Source organism: Panthera pardus, unplaced genomic scaffold (assembly GCF_024362965.1).
Source record: "Panthera pardus isolate Hobbes unplaced genomic scaffold, ASM2436296v1 HiC_scaffold_1, whole genome shotgun sequence".
NCBI lineage: Eukaryota > Metazoa > Chordata > Mammalia > Carnivora > Felidae > Panthera > Panthera pardus.
Genome location: NW_026526654.1, coordinates 85,222,655 through 85,240,267, shown reverse-complemented (window position 1 = coordinate 85,240,267; position 17,613 = coordinate 85,222,655). Strand labels below are relative to the sequence as shown.

At 40.0% G+C, this 17,613-nt stretch overlaps 1 protein-coding gene across 6 annotated transcripts in view; it reads right to left on the bottom strand.

The window, feature by feature from the left end:
• Nucleotides 1-17,613, bottom strand: part of LOC109266144 (phospholipid-transporting ATPase IB-like) — a 225,712-nt gene that overhangs the window by 71,279 nt on the left and 136,820 nt on the right. For all 6 annotated transcript variants that reach the window (XM_019447931.2, XM_053900764.1, XM_053900771.1 and 3 more), the window contains one exon: nucleotides 14,634-14,708. In XM_019447931.2, coding sequence (XP_019303476.2) covers nucleotides 14,634-14,708 — 75 coding nt within the window. The remainder of the gene's footprint in view (nucleotides 1-14,633; nucleotides 14,709-17,613) is intronic.

Here is a 17,613-nt window from a genome sequence, read left to right as displayed (position 1 = left end):
TGCTGCTTTATTATTTGTGTATAAAAACATATTTCTGTAGATTAATTTTGTATCCTACAACTCTATTGAATTCATTTACTCTAAAAGTTTTTTTGGTGGCTTCTTTAGAGTTTTTATGTATAGTGTTGTCATCTGTAAATAGTAACAGCTTTTCTTTCCATTTTCAATCTCTTATGCCTTTTATTTCTTTTTCTTATCTGATTATGTGGCTAGGACTTCCAGTACTATGTTGAATAAAAGTGGTTAGAGTGAACATCATCGTCATGTTGCTCGTCTTAGAGGAAAAGCTGTTTTTCACCATTGAGTATGACCTATCAGGTGTGGGTGTGTCCTACGTGGCCTTTGTTATGTTGATGTATGTTCCCTGTAAACACACTTGAGAATTTTTATCATGAATGATGTTGAATTTTGCTAAAATTTTTTTCTGTATCTATTGAGATGGTCATATAATTTTATCCTTCGTTTCGTTAATATGGTGTATGACATTGATTGATTTGCAAATATTGAAACATCCTTGCATCCCTGGAATTAATCCCACTCAATCATGGTGAATAACTGTTTTAATGCATTGTTGGACATGGTTTGCTAATGTTTTATTACATATTTTCATCTATGTTTATCAGGTGTATTGGTTTGTAGAGTTCTTTTTATGCAGTGTCTTTGTCTGTTTTTGGTATCCAGGTAATGCTGGCTCATAGAATGCATTTGGGAGCTTTCCTTCCTCTTGTTGGGATGGTTGGAGGAGAAAATTGTTTGGTAGAGTCTTTAAATGTTTGGTAGAGTTCACCTGTGAATCCATCTAGTCCTAGACTTATTCGTTAGGAATTTTTGATTACTGATTCAGTTTTGTTACTAGTACTGTGTTCAGAATTTCTATTTGTTCTTAATTCAGTTTTGAGAACTTATATATTTCTAGGAATTTATCCATTTCTTGGACGTGGCCCAATTTGTTGGCATATAATTTCTCATAATAGTCTCTTATAATCCTTTATATTTCTGTGGTGTTTATTACTTCTAATTTCTGATTTTATTCATTGGAGTCCTCTTTTTTCTTGATGATTCTGGCTAAAGGTTCATCAAATTTGTTTATTTTTTCAAAGAACTAACTCTCGGTTTCCATGATCTTTTTTATGTATATGTATGTATGTATATATGTTTATTCTCTGTTTCACTTATTTTTTTTCTGTTCTTTATTATTTCTTTCCTTCTACTGACTTTGGACTTTGTTATTTTTCTGGGTCCATGACATGTAAGCTTAGATTGTTTATTAGAGATTTTTCTTATTTCTTGAGGTAGGTGTGTATGGTTAGAAATTTCCCTCTTTAGAACTTCTTTGCTGCATCCCAAAGATTTTGGACTATTGTGTTTTCATTTTCATTTGCTCCGTGTATTTTTTAAAAATGTTTTAACGTTTATTCACTTTTGAGAGAGACAGACACAGCACAAGCAGGGGAGGGGCAGAGAGAGAGGGAGACACAGAATATGAAGCAGACTCCAGACTCCGAGCTGTCAGCACAGAGCCCAGTTGGGGCTCGGAATCACAAACTGCGAGATCATGACCTGAGCCCAAGTTGGATGCTTAACCAACTGAGCCACCCAGGCATCCCATGCCTCCATGTATTTTTTAATTTTCCATTTGATTTCTTTCTTGACCTATTGGTTATTTAGTAGCATGTTGTTTAAAATCTAAGGTTTGTGCTTTTTCCAAAGAGTTTTTTTCTTATAATTGATTTCTAGTGTCATACTATTATGGTTGGAAAAGATATTTGATATGATTTTAATCTTACTAAATTATTGAGACTTGTTTTGTGGTTTAATATATGATCTACCTAGGAAAATGTTCCATGTGCGCTTGAAAAGAATGTGTATTCTGTTGTTTTTGGATGGAATGTTCTGTATGTATCTGTTGAGTCTATCTAGTCAAATGTGTCATTAAAGACCCTGTTTCTTATTGATTTTCTGCCTGAATGATCTATCTATTGATGTAAATGTGGTGTTAAAGTACCTACTATTATTGTGTTGCTGTCAGTTTCTCACTTTATGTATGTTAATATTTGCTTTATGTATTTAGGTGCTCCAATGTTGGGTGCACAGATATTTATAATTGTTATATCTTCTTCTTGGATTGATTCCTTTATCATTATGCAATGCCCCTCTCTGTCTATTGTTACAGTCTTTATTTTAAAGTTTATTTAATCTGGGGCACCTGGGTGGCTCAGTCGGTTGAGCATCTGACTTCGGCTCAGGTCATGATCTCATGGTTCGTGAGTTCGAGCCCTGTGTCAGGCTCTGTGCTGACAGCTCAGAGCCTGGAGCCTGCTTCAGATTCTGTGTCTCCCTCTCTCTCTGCCCCTCCCCTGCTCACGCTCTGTCACTCTCTCTCTTTCAAAAATAAATAAACATTAAAAAAAAAAACTTTAAAGTTTATTTAAGTATTATGGCTTTTTTCCCCCCATACCATTGGCATGGTTTGTTTTTCCATCTCTTCACTTTCAGTCTGTATGTGTTTAAGTCTGAACTTTCTTACAGGCAGCATATAGATGGGTCTTTTGCTTTGTTTTGTTTTTATCAATTCCATTATCCCTTGTCTGTCTATTTATTTTGAATATGAAATTTATTGTCAAATTGGTTTCCATATAAAACCTAGTACTCATCCCAATAGGTGCCCCCCTCAATGCCCATCACCCACTTTCCCCTCCCTCCTACCCCCCATCAACCCTCAGTGTATTCTCAGTTTTTAAGAGTCTCTTATGCTTTGGCTCCCTCCCTCTCTTTTTTTTCCCCCATCCCCTTCCCCATGGTCTTCTGTTAAGTTTCTCAGGATCCACATAAGAGTGAAAACATACGGTATCTCTCTTTCTCTGTATGACTTATTTCACTTAGCATAACAATCTCCAGTTCCATCCACGTTGCTACAAAAGGCCATATTTCATTCTTTCTCATTGCCACGTAGTATTCCATTGTGTATCTAAACCACAATTTCTTTATCCATTCATCCGTTGATGGACATTTAGGCTCTTTCCATAATTTGGCTATTGTTGAAAGCGCTGCTATAAACATTGGGGTACAAGTGCTCCTATGCATCAGCACTCCTGTATCCCTTGGGTAAATTCCTAGCAGTGCTATTTCTGGGTCATAGGGTAGACCTATTTTTAATTTTTTGAGGAACGTCCACACTGTTTTCCAGAGTGGCTGCACCAGTTTACATTCCCACCAACCGTGCAAGAGGGTTCCCGTTTCTCCACATCCTCGCCAGCATCTATAGTCTCCTGATTTGTTCATCTTAGCCACTCTGAGTGGCCTGAGGTGATATCTCACTGTGGTTTTGATTTGTATTTCCTTGATGAGGAGTGATGTTGAACATCTTTTCATGTGCCTGTTGGCCATCTGGATGTCTTCTTTAAAGAAGTGTCCATTCATGTCTTCTGCCCATTTCTTCACTGGATTATTTGTTTTTCAGGTGAGGAGTTTGGTGAGTTCTTTACAGATTTTGGATACTAGCCCTTTGTCCGATATGTCATTTGCAAATATCTTTTCCCATTCTATCTGTTGCCTTTTAGTTTTGTTGATTGTTTCCTTTGCAATGCAGAAGCTTTTTATCTTCATGTGGTCCCAGTAGTTCATTTTTGCTTTTAATTCCCTTGCCTTTGGAGATGTGTCGAGTAAGAAATTGCTGCAGCTGAGGTCAGAGAGGTTTTTTTCCTGCTTTCTCCTCTAGGGATTTGATGGTTTCCTGTCTCACATTCAGGCCCTTCATCCATTTTGAGTTTATTTTTGTGAATGGTGGAAGAAAGTGGTCTAGTTTCATCCTTCTGCATGTCACTGTCCAGTTCTCCCAGCACCATTTGTTAGAGTCTTTTTTCCACTGGATATTTGTTCCTGCTTTGTCAAAGATTAGTTGGCCATACTTTTGTGGGTCCAGTTCTGGAATCTCTATTCCATTGGTCTATGTGTCTGTTGTTGTGCCGATACCGTGCTGTCTTGATGATTACAGCTTTGTAGTAGAGGCTAAAGTCTGGGATTGTGATGCCTCCTGCTTTGGTCTTCTTCTTCTTCAATATTACTTTGGCTATTTGGGGTCTTTTGTGGTTCCATACAAATTTTAGGATTGCTTGTTTCAGCTTCGAGAAGAATGCTGGTGCAATATTGATTGGGATTGCATTGAATGTGTAGATTGCTTTGGGTAGTATTGACATTTTAACAATATTTATTCTTCCAATCCATGAGCATGGAATGTTTTTCCATTTCTTTGTATCTTCTTCAATTTCCCTCATAAGCTTTGTATAGTTTTCAGCATACAGATCTTTTAAATCTTTGGTTAGGTTTATGCCTAGGTATTTCATGATTCTTGGTGCAATTGTGAATGGGATCAGTTTCTTTATTTGTCTTTCTGTTGCTTCATTATTAGTGTATAAGAATGCAACTGATTTCTGTACATTGATTTTGTATCCTGCGACTTTGCTGAATTCATGTATCAGTTCTAGCAGACTTTTGGCGGAGTCTATCGGATTTTCCATGTATAATACCATGTCATCTGCAAAAAGTGAAAGCTTGACTTCATCTTTGCCAATTTTGATGCCTTTGATTTCCTTTTGTTGTCTGATTGCTGATGCTAGAACTTCCAACACTATGGTAAACAACAGCGGTGAGAGTGGACATCCCTGTCGTGTTCCTGATCTCAGGGGGAAAGCCCTCAGTTTTTCCCCATTGAGGATGATATTAGCTGTGGGCTTTTCGTAAATGGCTTTTATGATGTTTAAGTATTTCCTTCTATCCCAACTGTCTTGAGGGCTTTTATTAAGAAAGGATGCTGCATTTTGTCAAATGCTTTTTCTGCATCAATTGACAGGATCATATGGTTCTTTTCGTTTTTTTTTATTAATGTGATGTATCACATTGATTGATTTGCGAATGTTGAACCAGCCCTGCAGCCTGGGAATGAATCCCACTTGATCATGGTGAATAATTCTTTTTATATGCTGTTGAATTCGATTTGCTACTATCTTATTGAGAATTTTTGCATCCATATTCATCAGGGATATTGGCCTGTAGTTCTCTTTTTTTGCTGGGTGTGTGTCTGGTTTGGGAATCAAAGTAATGCTGGCTTCATAGAATGAGTCTGGAAGTTTTCCTTCCCTTTCTATTTTTTGGAATAGCTTGAGAAGGATAGGTATTATCTCTGCTTTAAATGTCTGGTAGAACTCCCCTGGGAAGCCATCTGGTCCTGGACTCTTATTTGTTGGGAGATTTTTGACAACTGATTCAATTTCTTTGCTGCTTATGGGTCTGTTCAAGTTTTCTATTTCCTCCTGTTTGAGTTTTGGAAGTGTGTGGGTGTTTAGGAATTTGTCCATTTCTTCCAGGTTGTCCAGTTTGTTGGCATATAATTTTTCATAGTATTCCCTGATAATTGCTTGTATTTCGGAGGGATTGGTTGTAATAATTCCATTTTCATTCATGATTTTATCTACTTGGGTCATCTCCCTTTTCTTTTTGAGAAGCCTGGCTAGAGGTTTATCAATTTTGTTTATTTTTTCAAAAAACCAACTCTTGGTTTCATTGATCTTCTCTACAGTTTTTTAGATTCTATATTGTTTATTTCTGCTCTGATCTTTATTATTTCTCTTCTTCTGCTGGGTTTGGGGTGTCTTTGCTGTTCTGCTTCTATTTCCTTTAGATGTGCTGTTAGATTTTGTATTTGGGATTTCTCTTGTTTCTTGAGATAGGCCTGGATTGCAATATATTTTCCTCTCTGGACTGCTTTCACTGCATCCCAAAGCATTTGGATTGTTGTATTTTCATTTTCATTTGTTTCCATATATTTTTTAATTTCTTCTCTAATTGCGTGGTTGACCCATTCATACTTTAGTAGGGTATTCTTTAACCTCCATGCTTTTGGAGGTTTTCCAAGACTTTTTCCTGTGGTTGATTTCAAGCTTCATAGCATTGTGGTCTGAAAGTATGCATGGTATGATCTCAATTCTTGTCTACTTATGAAGGGCTGTTTTGTGACCCAGTATGTGATCTATCTTGGAGAATGTTCTATGTGTACTCGAAGAAAGTGTATTCTGTTGCTTTGGGATGCAGAGTTCTAAATATATCTGTCAAGTCCATCTGATCCAGTGTATCATTTAGGGCCCTTGTTTCTTTATTGGTCCTGTGTCTAGATGATCTATCCATTGTTGTAAGTGGAGTATTAAAGTCCCCTGCAGTTACCATATTCTTATCAATAAGGTTGCTTATGTTTGTGATTAATTGTTTTATATATATGGGGGCTCCTGTATTCGGCGCATAGACATTTATAATTGTTAGCTCTTCCTGATGGATAGACCCTATAATTATTATATAATGCCCTTCTTCATCTCTTGTTACAGCCTTTAATTTAAAGTCTAGTTTGTCTGATACAAGTATGGCTACTCCAGCTTTCTTTTGACTTCCAATAGCATGATAGTTCTCCATCCCCTCACTTTCAATATGAAGGTGTCCTCAGGTCTAAAATGAGTCTCTTGTGGACAGCAGATAGATGGGTCTTGTTTTTTTATCCATTCTGATACCCTATGTCTTTTGGTTGGAGCATTTAGTCTGTTTACATTCAGTGTTATTATTGAAAGATATGGGTTTAGAGTCATTGTGATGTCTATAGGTTTCATGCTTGTAGTGATGGCTCTGGTACTTTGTGGTCCTTACAACATTTTACTCACAGAATCCCCTTAGGATCTCTTGTAGGGCTGGTTTAGTGGTGATGAATTCCTTCAGTTTTTGTTTGGGAAGACCTTTATCTCTCCTTCTATTGTGAATGACAGACTTGCTGGATAAAGGATTCTCAGCTGCATATTTCTTCTGTTGATTTCCTGCCATTGAAGATTTCCTGCCATTCTTTTCTGGCCTGCCAAGTTTCAGTAGATAGGTCTGTCACTAGTCTTATCAGTCTCTCTTTATATGTTAGAGCATGTTTATCCCTAGCTGCTTTCAGATTTTTCTCCTTATCCTTGTATTTTGCCAGTTTCACTATGATATGTCGTGCAGAAGATCGATTCAAGTTACGTCTGAAGGGAGTTCTCTGTGCCTCTTGGATTTCAATGCCTTTGTCCTTCCCCAGATCAGGGAAGTTCTCAGCTATGATTTGTTCAAGTACACCTTCAGCCCCTTTCTCTCTCTCTTACTCTTCTGGAATTCCTATTATACAGATATTATTCCATTTGATTGCATCATTTAGGTCTCTAATTCTCCCCTCATACTCCTGGATTTTTTTTATCTTTTTCTCAGCTTCCTCTTTTTCCATAATTTAATCTTCTAATTCACCTATTCTCTCCTCTGCCTCTTCAATCCGTGCTATGGCCGCCTCCATTTTATTTTGCACCTCATTTATAGCATTTTTTAGCTCCTCATGACTATTTCTTAGTCCTTTGATCTCTGTAGCAATAGATTCTCTGGTGTCCTCTATGCTTTTTTCAAGTCCAGCAATTAATTTTACAACTATTATTCTAAATTCTTGTTATGTTATATTGCTTAAATAGTTTTTGAGCAATTCGCTAGCTGTCGCTACTTCCTGGAGTTTCTTTTGAGGAGAATTCTTCTGTTTTGTCATTTTGGATAGTCCCTGGGGTGGCCTGGAACTGCAGGGCACTTCCGCTGTGCTGTCTGGAGTAACTTGTGTTGGTGGGCGGGGCCGCAGTCACACCTGATGTCCGCCCCCAGCCCACCGCTAGGGGGCCACAGTCAGACTGGTGTGTACCTTCTCTTCCCCTCTCCCAGGGGCGGGACTCACTGTGGAGTGGTGTGGCCCCTGCCTGGGCTGCTTGCATGCTGCCAGGCTTGTGGTGCTGCTTCGATGGGATCTGGCCGAGGGCAGATTAGCCAGGGTGGATCCTCAAGGTGCACAGGGGCGGGAGGGGCAGGCTCAGCTCGCTTTGCGTGGGTGGTCCCCTGTGGGAGGGGCCCTGCAGCACCGGGAGGGAGGCAGGCCCGTGGGAGGGATGGATCCACAGAAGCACAGCATTGGGAGTTTGCCTGGCGCAAGCAAGTTCGGTGTCGGGAACCGGTTCCCTTTGGGATTCCGGCTGGGGGATGGGCGAGGGAGATGGCGTTTCCCAGTGCCTTTGTTCCCCACCGAGCTGAGCTCTGTCATCTGGGGCTCAACAACTCTCCGTCCGGTGTCCTCTCACCCTCCCCACTCTCCGAGAGCAGAGCTGTTCACTTTTACCATTCCAGATGTTAAGTCCCGCTGGCTGTCGGAACACACTCCGTCCGGCCCCTCTGCTTTTGCAAGCCAGACTCGGGGGCTCTGCCTTGCCGGGTGGGCTGGCCGCCCCTCCACCGCCCCGGCTCCCTCCCGCCAGTCCGTGGAGCGCGCACCGCCTCTCCGCCCTTCCTACCCTCTTCCGTGGGCCTCTGGTCTATGCTTGGCTCCAGAGAGTCCGTTCTGCTAGTCTTCCGGCGGTTTTCTGGATTATTTAGGCAGATGTGGGTGGAATCTAAGCGATCAGAACGAGGTGAGCTCAGTGGCCTCCTATGCCACCATCTTCCCTTGAATCTCCCGATGTCTGTTTTTAGATTTTACTTAAATCCAGGGGCACCTGGGTGGCTCAGTCGTTAAGTGTTCAACTTTGGCTCAGGTCATGATGTCACGTTCGTGGGTTCAAGCCCCGCACTGGGTTCTGTGCTGACAGCACAGAGCCTGGAGCCTGCTTTGGATTCTGTGTCTGCCTCTCTTTTTGCTCCTCCCTTATTCATGCTCTGTCTCTCTCTCTCTCTCTCAAAAATAAATAAAAGTTAAAAAAAATTAAATTTTGTTTAAATCCAAGTTAGTTAACATTATTATAATGGTTTCAGGGTAGAATTTAGTGATTCATCATTTACATATAACACCCAGTGCTCATCCCAACAAGTGCTCTCCTTAATGCCCCTCACTCATTTAGCCCATCTCCCTACCCAACACCACTCCAGCGGCCCTCAGTTTGTTCTCTGTATTTAAGAGTCTCATGGTTTGTCTCCCTCTCTGTTTTTAATCTTATTTTTCCTTCCGTTTCCCTATGTTCGTCTGTTTTGTTCCTTAAATTCCACATAGGAGTGAAATCATATGGTATTTATCTTTTCTTAATGGAGCATTTAGACCATTTACATTTAAAGTAATTACTGATAGGTATGTACATATTGCCATTTTGCTCATTGTTTTCTGATTTTTTTTTTTTTGTAGTTCTCTGTTCCTTTCTACTTCCCTTGTTCTGTTTTCTTGTGATTGATGTCTTTCTTTAGCATTATATTTGATTTTATTTCTCTTTATTTCGTGTGTATGTATCATAGGTTTTTGGTTTGTGGTTACCATGAGGTTTGTATATAACTTCCCTAAGTATATAGGAATCTGTATTAAAATGATGGTTACTTACATTTGAACACATTGTAAAGGAATTTCGTTTTTTCTCCCCCCTCCACATTTGATGTGTATGTTATATTTTGCGTTTTTTTGGGAGTCCTCTTTTTAGATATAATTGGTTGTATTTCTTTGGTCTTTAACCTCAATACAAGATTTAGAAATGATTGTTCTACTACCTTTACTGAATGTTTGCTTTTACCCATGAAATATTTTCTTTTATAATCTTCTTCTAATTATGGCGTTTTCTTTCCCACTTGATTGTAGGTTTTTTCCTTTCAGCACTTTGAGTTTCTCATGTCACTTTGTGTTCCATGCAATTTCTCCTGAAAAATCAGCTGTTAGACTTATGGAATTTCCCTTGTACAAACTAGTTGCTCTTCTCTTACTGCTTTTAAAACTCTGTGTCTTCGGGCACCTGGGTGGTTCAGATGGTTAAGTATCTGACTTTGGCTCAGGTCCTGATCTCACGGTTTGTGAGTTTGAGCCCCACGTCCGGCTCTGTGCTGACAGCTCAGAGCCTAGAGCCTGCCTCAGATTCTGTGTCTCCCTCTCCGCCTCTCCCCTGCTTGCACTCTATCTCTCTTTCTCAAAAATAAACATTAAAAAATTTAAAAAAAAACCTCTATGTCTTTAATCTTCGACATTTTAATTATTAGTGTCATGTCGTAGACCTCCCTGGTTTCACTGGAACTCTCTCTGCTTCCTGAACCTAGATGTCTATTTCCTTTCCCAAGTCAGGGGATTTTTTGCCTCTTATTTCTTCCCATAAGTTTTCTGCCCTTTTCTCTCTTCTCCTTCTGGATCCCCTATAATGTGAATGCTTTTTCACTTGATATTGTCCAAAAGATCCCTGAACCTATCCTCATTTTTAGAAACTCTTTTGTCTTTTTGCTGTTCGGGTGCTTTCCATTACCCTGCCTTCCAGGTCACTGGTCTGTTATTCTGTTCCTCCAATCTGTTGGTGATTCCCTCTGGTGTATTTTTCAGTTATTGTATTCTTTCAGTTACTGTATTACGAAGAACCTGATTGGTTCTTTTTCATGTTTTCTATCTCTTTGTTGATGTTCTCACTGAGTTCAACCACTCTTCTCTCCAATCTGGTGGGCATGTATTTGACCATAACTTTTTTTTTAAATTCTGAGAGAGAGAGAGAGAGAGAGACTGACTGTGAGTGGGAAGGGGCAGGGAGAGAGAGAGAGAGAGAGAGAGAGAGAGAGAGTTCCAAGCAGACTCTGCGCTGTCAGCACAGAGCTCAATGTGGGGCTTGAACTCCCAAACCATGAGATCATGACCTGAGCTGAAATCAAGAGTCAGATGCTTAACTGACTGAGCCACCCAGGTGCCCCTACTTTGAATCCTTTATTGGTTATCTCCCTTTCGTTTAGTTCTTTCTCTGAGGTTTTTGTCTTGTTATTTCATTTGGAGCGTACTCCTCTGCTTCTGTATTTTACTTGACTTTCTGTGTTTGTCTTTGTCAATTAGGTGGAATAGCTATCCTCCTAAGCCTGAAGGGATGGTCTTGTGTATGGCTGTCCCCTGTGTAGATTGTGTGTGCCTGGTGACTTTGGCTGGCAGGAGCTGTGGCTGGCACGGGATGGAGTCCCGCATGACTCCACGCTGGGGCTGCCCTGATAAAATAGATGAAGCTGAAATGGGATTGGGTTGGAGTGATCCTGGGCTCTTGGCACAGAGGGTGTCCTGGCAGGACAGCTGAAGCTGAGGTGAGTGCAAGGCAGGACCTGAGGCTTTCCGCGCCGAGGGTACCGTGGCAAGACAGCGAAAGCTTTAGTGGGCTTGGGCTGGGGTAGTCCCAGGACTCTTCACACGGAGGGGCCCCTGGCGGGATGACTGAAGCTGTAGTGTGTGCCGGCCTGGGGCCCAGGGCTCTCCACGCAGAAGGAACCCTGGCGGGACCGCTGCAGGTGAGGTGAGTGCAATCTGGGTGTCTCAAAGCGCTCACGGGAAGGGGTGCCCCGTGGGGTGGCTGGCGCTGAGGTGGGCGTGGGCAAAAGGATCCCAGGGCTCTCTGCAGAGTGGACACCGTGGCAGAGCCGCTGGAGCTGAGGCAGGATGCAGGCCAGAGGGTCCTCAGGACACTGCACGGGGGGTGCCCGGGAAGTCCTGTGGGCCTCGTGCGTCTCATGGCGCTTGGTGCCTCTGTCACCTTGGTGGGGTGACTGGGGCCGGTGTAGACTGATGTCCCGGGGCTCATGGAGGTGGTCGGCTGGCTCGGGCACCAGACCCTGCTCATTCGGGAGAGTTTAAGCCTCTGAAGGCAAGAGTCCATTTACTTAACTTGCCACTTAATTATATCAAGATCTGCTTCATTTCTCCTTAGTTTCTAATAAGCTGTGTTATTAGATTGTTACATAGTTAGGATTCTTAGGATTTCTAATTATTGGGATAATTACAGTGTAATTATAAATGTGGTTCAATCGAAATCTACCATGGTCCTGTTTTCTTCTGTTTGGTGCAGTCTTCCGTTTTACCTTATATCCTGACTTCTTTTGAAGTAATTGAATATTAAGATTTTATTCTATCTCTATTATTGGTTCATTAGCCATAACTTTTGGGGGTTTTAGTTCTTTAAAATTTACAGTATACATATGCAGTGTATCACAAAATTCAAATAATACACTCCCAAATCCCTCCTCACATTCTTTGTGCTATCTTTATCATACGTTTTAATTCTAAATTAATGACAGTTCCCAGAATACATTATTAATTTTGTTTTAAACAGTTATCTGGCATCATGATTGAAAATGAGGGGAAGAGGGAAAGTGTCTTATAAATTCCCACATAATTAACATTTCTGTTCCTCTTTGGACAGATCCAGATTTCATCCTGATGTACTGTTCCTTTTGTTTGAAGAGCTTTCTTTCACATTTCAGGTATTACAGGTCTTCTGGTGAGGAGTTTTCTATTTTCTTGGTTCATTTTCAAAAGACATTTTTACCGATGGATTTGTTTTCCTTCTTTCAGATCTTTAAAGATATTCCATTGTCTTCTGCCCTGCATGGTTTTCAACGAGAAATCTGCTTTTATTCGCACGTTTGTGTTCTGTACACAGTATTGGTTTATGTGGTTGATTTAAAGATCATTCTCTTGGCCACTGATTTTCAGCAATTTGGTTATAAAGAACATTTGTGTGTTTCTCTTTAGGTTTCTTCTTCTTGGAATTTGTTGAGGTTCTTAGATTTGTGAGCTTTCATCAGATTTGACATTTTCGATCACTGTTACTTCAAATATTACTTTCTTTTTTGGCGACAGCCTCCCACTTTACAGCGGTTCTTTCCCTAGCTGCGGGTAGACTTTTCTCATGCAGACACAGAGCAGAAGCACTAGTTCGCAGGGGCCAGCTACGGATCTCCGGCGTCACGCTGTCTCTCTCTCTCAGTATAGTTCCCTCTGGCGTTCTAGCTGCCTGGGTCCTGCACTCCAACCTCTGTGTCTTCAACTCGCTTAGACACCTGGGCTTTCTTCTGGGTCCATCTTCCCGCATTGTGGCCTGGAAGAGGCCTTCTCTCAAGGATCACAGTCATGAGCAGCCTGTCGTTTAATGTTTGAAAATCATTATTTTATAGACTTTGTCTGATAGGTTATTTCTGGCAGGAGGTTTCCTATAGCAGTTAGTCATGCGCGGAAGAAGCAGCAATAATACGTGACCTCCAGAAATAGTATGACAACCGATTTAAATTTAGCTCTCTCTTATTGCCAGTAACTATGAAAAATGTCTAGGCCTCCTCTTTTTTCCCCATCTGCAAAATATATTTATAATGAGATAAGATTTAGTAAGTCAATGGCTATTAATAAGTCATCATATATTGTCCTAAAATGTCTATAATTTTAAGTTTCCCACCGTAGCCCTCATTTTACTGTTTATAAAAAAAAAAAGTTTCTGTGCTTTTGTTCATTAAAGAAAAAAATAAGACTCTATTGACCAATATCTGTGGCCATGCATTCATATGAATGTTCTTCTTTTTTTTAATTTTCAAAAATGTTTGGGTTTTTTTTGTTTGTTTGTTTGTTTTGAGAGAGGGAGAGCGAGAATCCCAAGCAGGCTCCTTGCTGTCCGCACAGAGCCCAATGTGGGGCTTAATCTCATGACTGTGAGATTATGACCTGAGACAAAATCAGGAGTCAGACACTTGACCGACTGAGCCCACCAGACACCCCCATAATGAATTTTCTGACAGAGAGGAGAGACTGTGCCACTCCCTACCGCAGTATGTAACGACACTTCAAAAACAATAAACAAAGAAACAACACATCGAGTGTTGTCGTCCGTGACCAAGAGCCTGGTAGCGCAACTATGTGTATGACCTCAGGTTCATGGGTGTAGTGCACTAGCCAGAAGCGCCTGGAGTTGACTTGTAACTGTTCCTAGCACTAGACATCTTTGTATCATCGGACACTTAATGACTTCTGGCCGGGGACTTGTGTCTGTGCTGTTTCAGAGTTTAAGCTCCTAGAAGACAGAATTTTAGGGATTAAGGCACACAGCATCCAGACGGTAACATGACTATGACAGTGCAGTACAAAAGAAAAGTCATGATATGCTCACCGGGAGCCTATTTTTTACGCTAGGTTTCCCTAACTGCTAATCTTTAAAGTAGAATTAATAATACAAGAAAAATAAACCAAAAATTTTAAGATGAACTTAACCATATTGTTTATTCCCAGTGTTTGAATTTAAAATGAGTTAAGTAATGGTATGGGATTGCTTAGTTGTAGAAAATTCCATTTATTTATTACATTTATTCTTAACACAGGACTCGATATCAAATTCATCATTTCATACAAACACAGGATGATATATTTACAAAAGGACAAATTTTCTTCCAGGTTTAAAAGGCCATGGAGTTACACTATGAACACACACCCACATATACAAAGATAGATAAATATTAATTATATGTATTAAATGGAATTGGTTGAGGTAGAGTTCAGTAATAATTACTTGGCTTAAAAGCCTGAAAACATTGTGCAAGCATTCAGTAAGGAGATTTTGGATGTATTATCAAAATACATTGGTACAAATTTAATGCAGTTGCTATAGAATGATCTGCTATGATTGAAACCATGTGTGGAGAGCTTGGGCTTCTGCGGGATGTGTCGCAGCAACAAAGGCTCTAAAGATGTATTTGTGCTGCCCGCTATGTATACAGATGATTGACTTAGATACACTTCCCAGACGTAAACAGTAAAGGAATGTCACTGAAGTTTCGCATGCTATCAGATAGAGACAGGGAATGCTTACCACATTGTACAAGCCGATGCACCAGCGTTCAAATATAATCTGCCCAGAAAATCCATTAACAAAGGCGAACCAAAGCTGAAAGAGAAGAAAGTTCATGAAGTTTTGTATCAATACTGACCTAAATGTTTCCATTCACTGAAGTACTTAAAATACTATGCTTTATCATTCTTTTTTTCCCATGTCATCAAATGGAATTTTGCCAGAATGTAAATAAAATCAAGCTTGAGTGTTTGAGCTTAACAGAAGGGCAGTACATTTATTTTAGAATTTTTATTTCATTCTTTATTTTTTGATAGAGAAAGAACAATAACAATTTCAATGAAATGCTTAGATCTGATGGTCCAATAATGCATTGTTTCAGTGAAAAGATCTCTGCCCCTCTGTGTTTACTGCAGCATTATTTACGATGGCAAAAATGTGGAAACAGCCCAACTATTCACCAGTAGATGAATGGATAAAGGAGAGGTGGTATATATACAATGGAATATTAACCATGAAATAGTGTGAGATCCCACCATTTGCAGTAACATGGATGGACCTGGATTGTATAATGCTAAGTGAAATAAGTCAGAGGAAGACAAATACTATATGATTTCACCCCTGTGTGGAATTTAAGAAACAAAAGCAACCAACCAACCAACCAACAAAAAAACCCAGACCCTCAAATATAGAAAACAGACTGGGACTTGCCAGAGGGAAGGTGAATGAGAGGATGGGTGAATAGGTGAAGGCGATTCAGACTATACTTCTCGTGATGAGCACTGAGTGACGGACGGAATGGTTGAGCCACTATGTTGTACATCTCAAACTAATATAACAATGTATATTATTTATACTCGAGTAGAAAAATTTAAGGCAAAGGACTGGGAATAACTAAGACAATTTTAAAAATATATAGTGAGAAGACTCACTCTACCTGATGTTAAGGCTCATGGTAGTGCTACAGAATTCAAGACGGTGTGATGTTGGCAGAGGAACAGACACAGAAATCAAGGATTTAGAGTAGAGAACCCAGAAACACATAGTATGTATCTACATGAGTATGTCCAACTTATTTTAATTGTGGTAAGAACCATGACCAGTTTTAAGTGTACAGTGCGGTAACGTTAAGTATATTCACATCGTTGTGCAACCAGTCTCCAGAACTTTTTCATCTTGCAAAACTGAAACTCTGTACCCCTGAACAATTCCCCATATCCCTCAACCCTCAGCCACTGGTCACCAACACTCTCCTTTGTCTCTCTGAATTTGACTATTTTAGATACCCCATGTAAGTGGAATCATACACTGTTTGGCTCTTTGTGTGTGACTCATAGTTAGCCAATGTCCTCAAGGTTCATCCATATTATAGTATGTGTCAGAATTTACTTTCCTTTTAAGGCTGAATAATATTCCATTGTATTTATATATCACATTTTGGTTATCTCTTCATCTGTCACTGGACGTTTGGGTTGCTTCTGCTTGGGTATTGTAAATAATGGTGCATTAAACATGGTGTGTAAATATCTCTTCAAGATTCTTGCTTTCAGGGGCACCTGGTTGGCTCAGTTGGTTAAGTGTCCGACTTCGACTCAGGTCATGATCTCGCGGTTTGTGAGTTCAAACCCCGCATCGGGTTCTGTGCTGACGGCTCAGAGCCTGGAGCCTGCTTCGGATTCTGTGCCTCCTGCTCTCTCTGCCCCTTCCCTGCTCTCTTCTCTCTCTCTCTCTCAATAACAAATAAATGTTAAAAAAAATTAAAAAAAAAAAGATTCTTGCTTTCAGTATTTTAGATACATACTCAGAAGTGGAATGGCTGAATCATGTAATTCTATTTTTAATGTTTTGAGGAATCATCATACTGTTTTCCATAGTGGTTGCACCAATTTTTATTCATACCTGCAGTTCACAAGGGTTCACTTTCTCCACATCCTCACCGACATTTGTTATTCTCTGGGGGTTTTGTTTTATTTTTTAATAGTAGCCATCCTAATTGATGTAATACTTGATTATGGTTTGGATTTACATTTCTCCAATGATTAGTGGTGTTGAACATTTTCTCACATGCTTGTTGGCCATTTATATACTATCTCTGTAGAAATGTCTGTTCAAGTTCTTTACCCAACTTTATATCAGATTGATTTTTTGTGGTTGAGTTGTAGGAGCTCACTATTCTAGACATTAGCTTATGAGATATGTAATTTGCGAGTATTTTTCTCATATCCTGTAGGTACTTTTACTGTGTTGACTGTCACAATCAACACAGAGGTTTTAACATTTGATGTAGAACCACTTGTCTGTATTTGCTTCTGTTGCATGTGCTTTCATGTCATGTCCAAGAAAATGATTGTCAAACACAGTGTCATGAAGATTTTCCATTTTATTTTCTTATAAGAGCTTTATAGTTTTAGGTATTATTTTTAGGTCCTTAATCAATTTTGTTAACTTTTGTAAATGGTGTGTTTGATTATTTATTTAACTTGCATATGGATATCCAGCTTTCCCACCAGCATTTGCTAAAGGGACTATCCTTTCACCATTATGTAATCTTGGTGTTTTCGAAGATCATTTGGCCATATACACTAGGATTTATTTCTGGGTTCTTTATTTTATTCCATTGGTCTATATACCTGTTTTTATGCCAGTAAAACACATTTTAAGTACTGTAACTTTGTATATGTTCTGAAATTAGGGAGTATGAGACTTCTCAGTTATTTTTCAAGATTGTTTTGGCTATTCAAGATGCTTTAAGGGGCGCCTGGGTGGCGCAGTCGGTTAAGCGTCCGACTTCAGCCAGGTCATGATCTCGCGGTCTGTGAGTTCGAGCCCCGCGTCAGGCTCTGGGCTGATGGCTCGGAGCCTGGAGCCTGTTTCCGATTCTGTGTCTCCCTCTCTCTCTGCCCCTCCCCCGTTCATGCTCTGTCTCTCTCTGTCCCAAAAATAAATAAAAAACGTTGAAAAAAAATTTAAAAAAAAAAAAAAAAAAAGATGCTTTAAGACT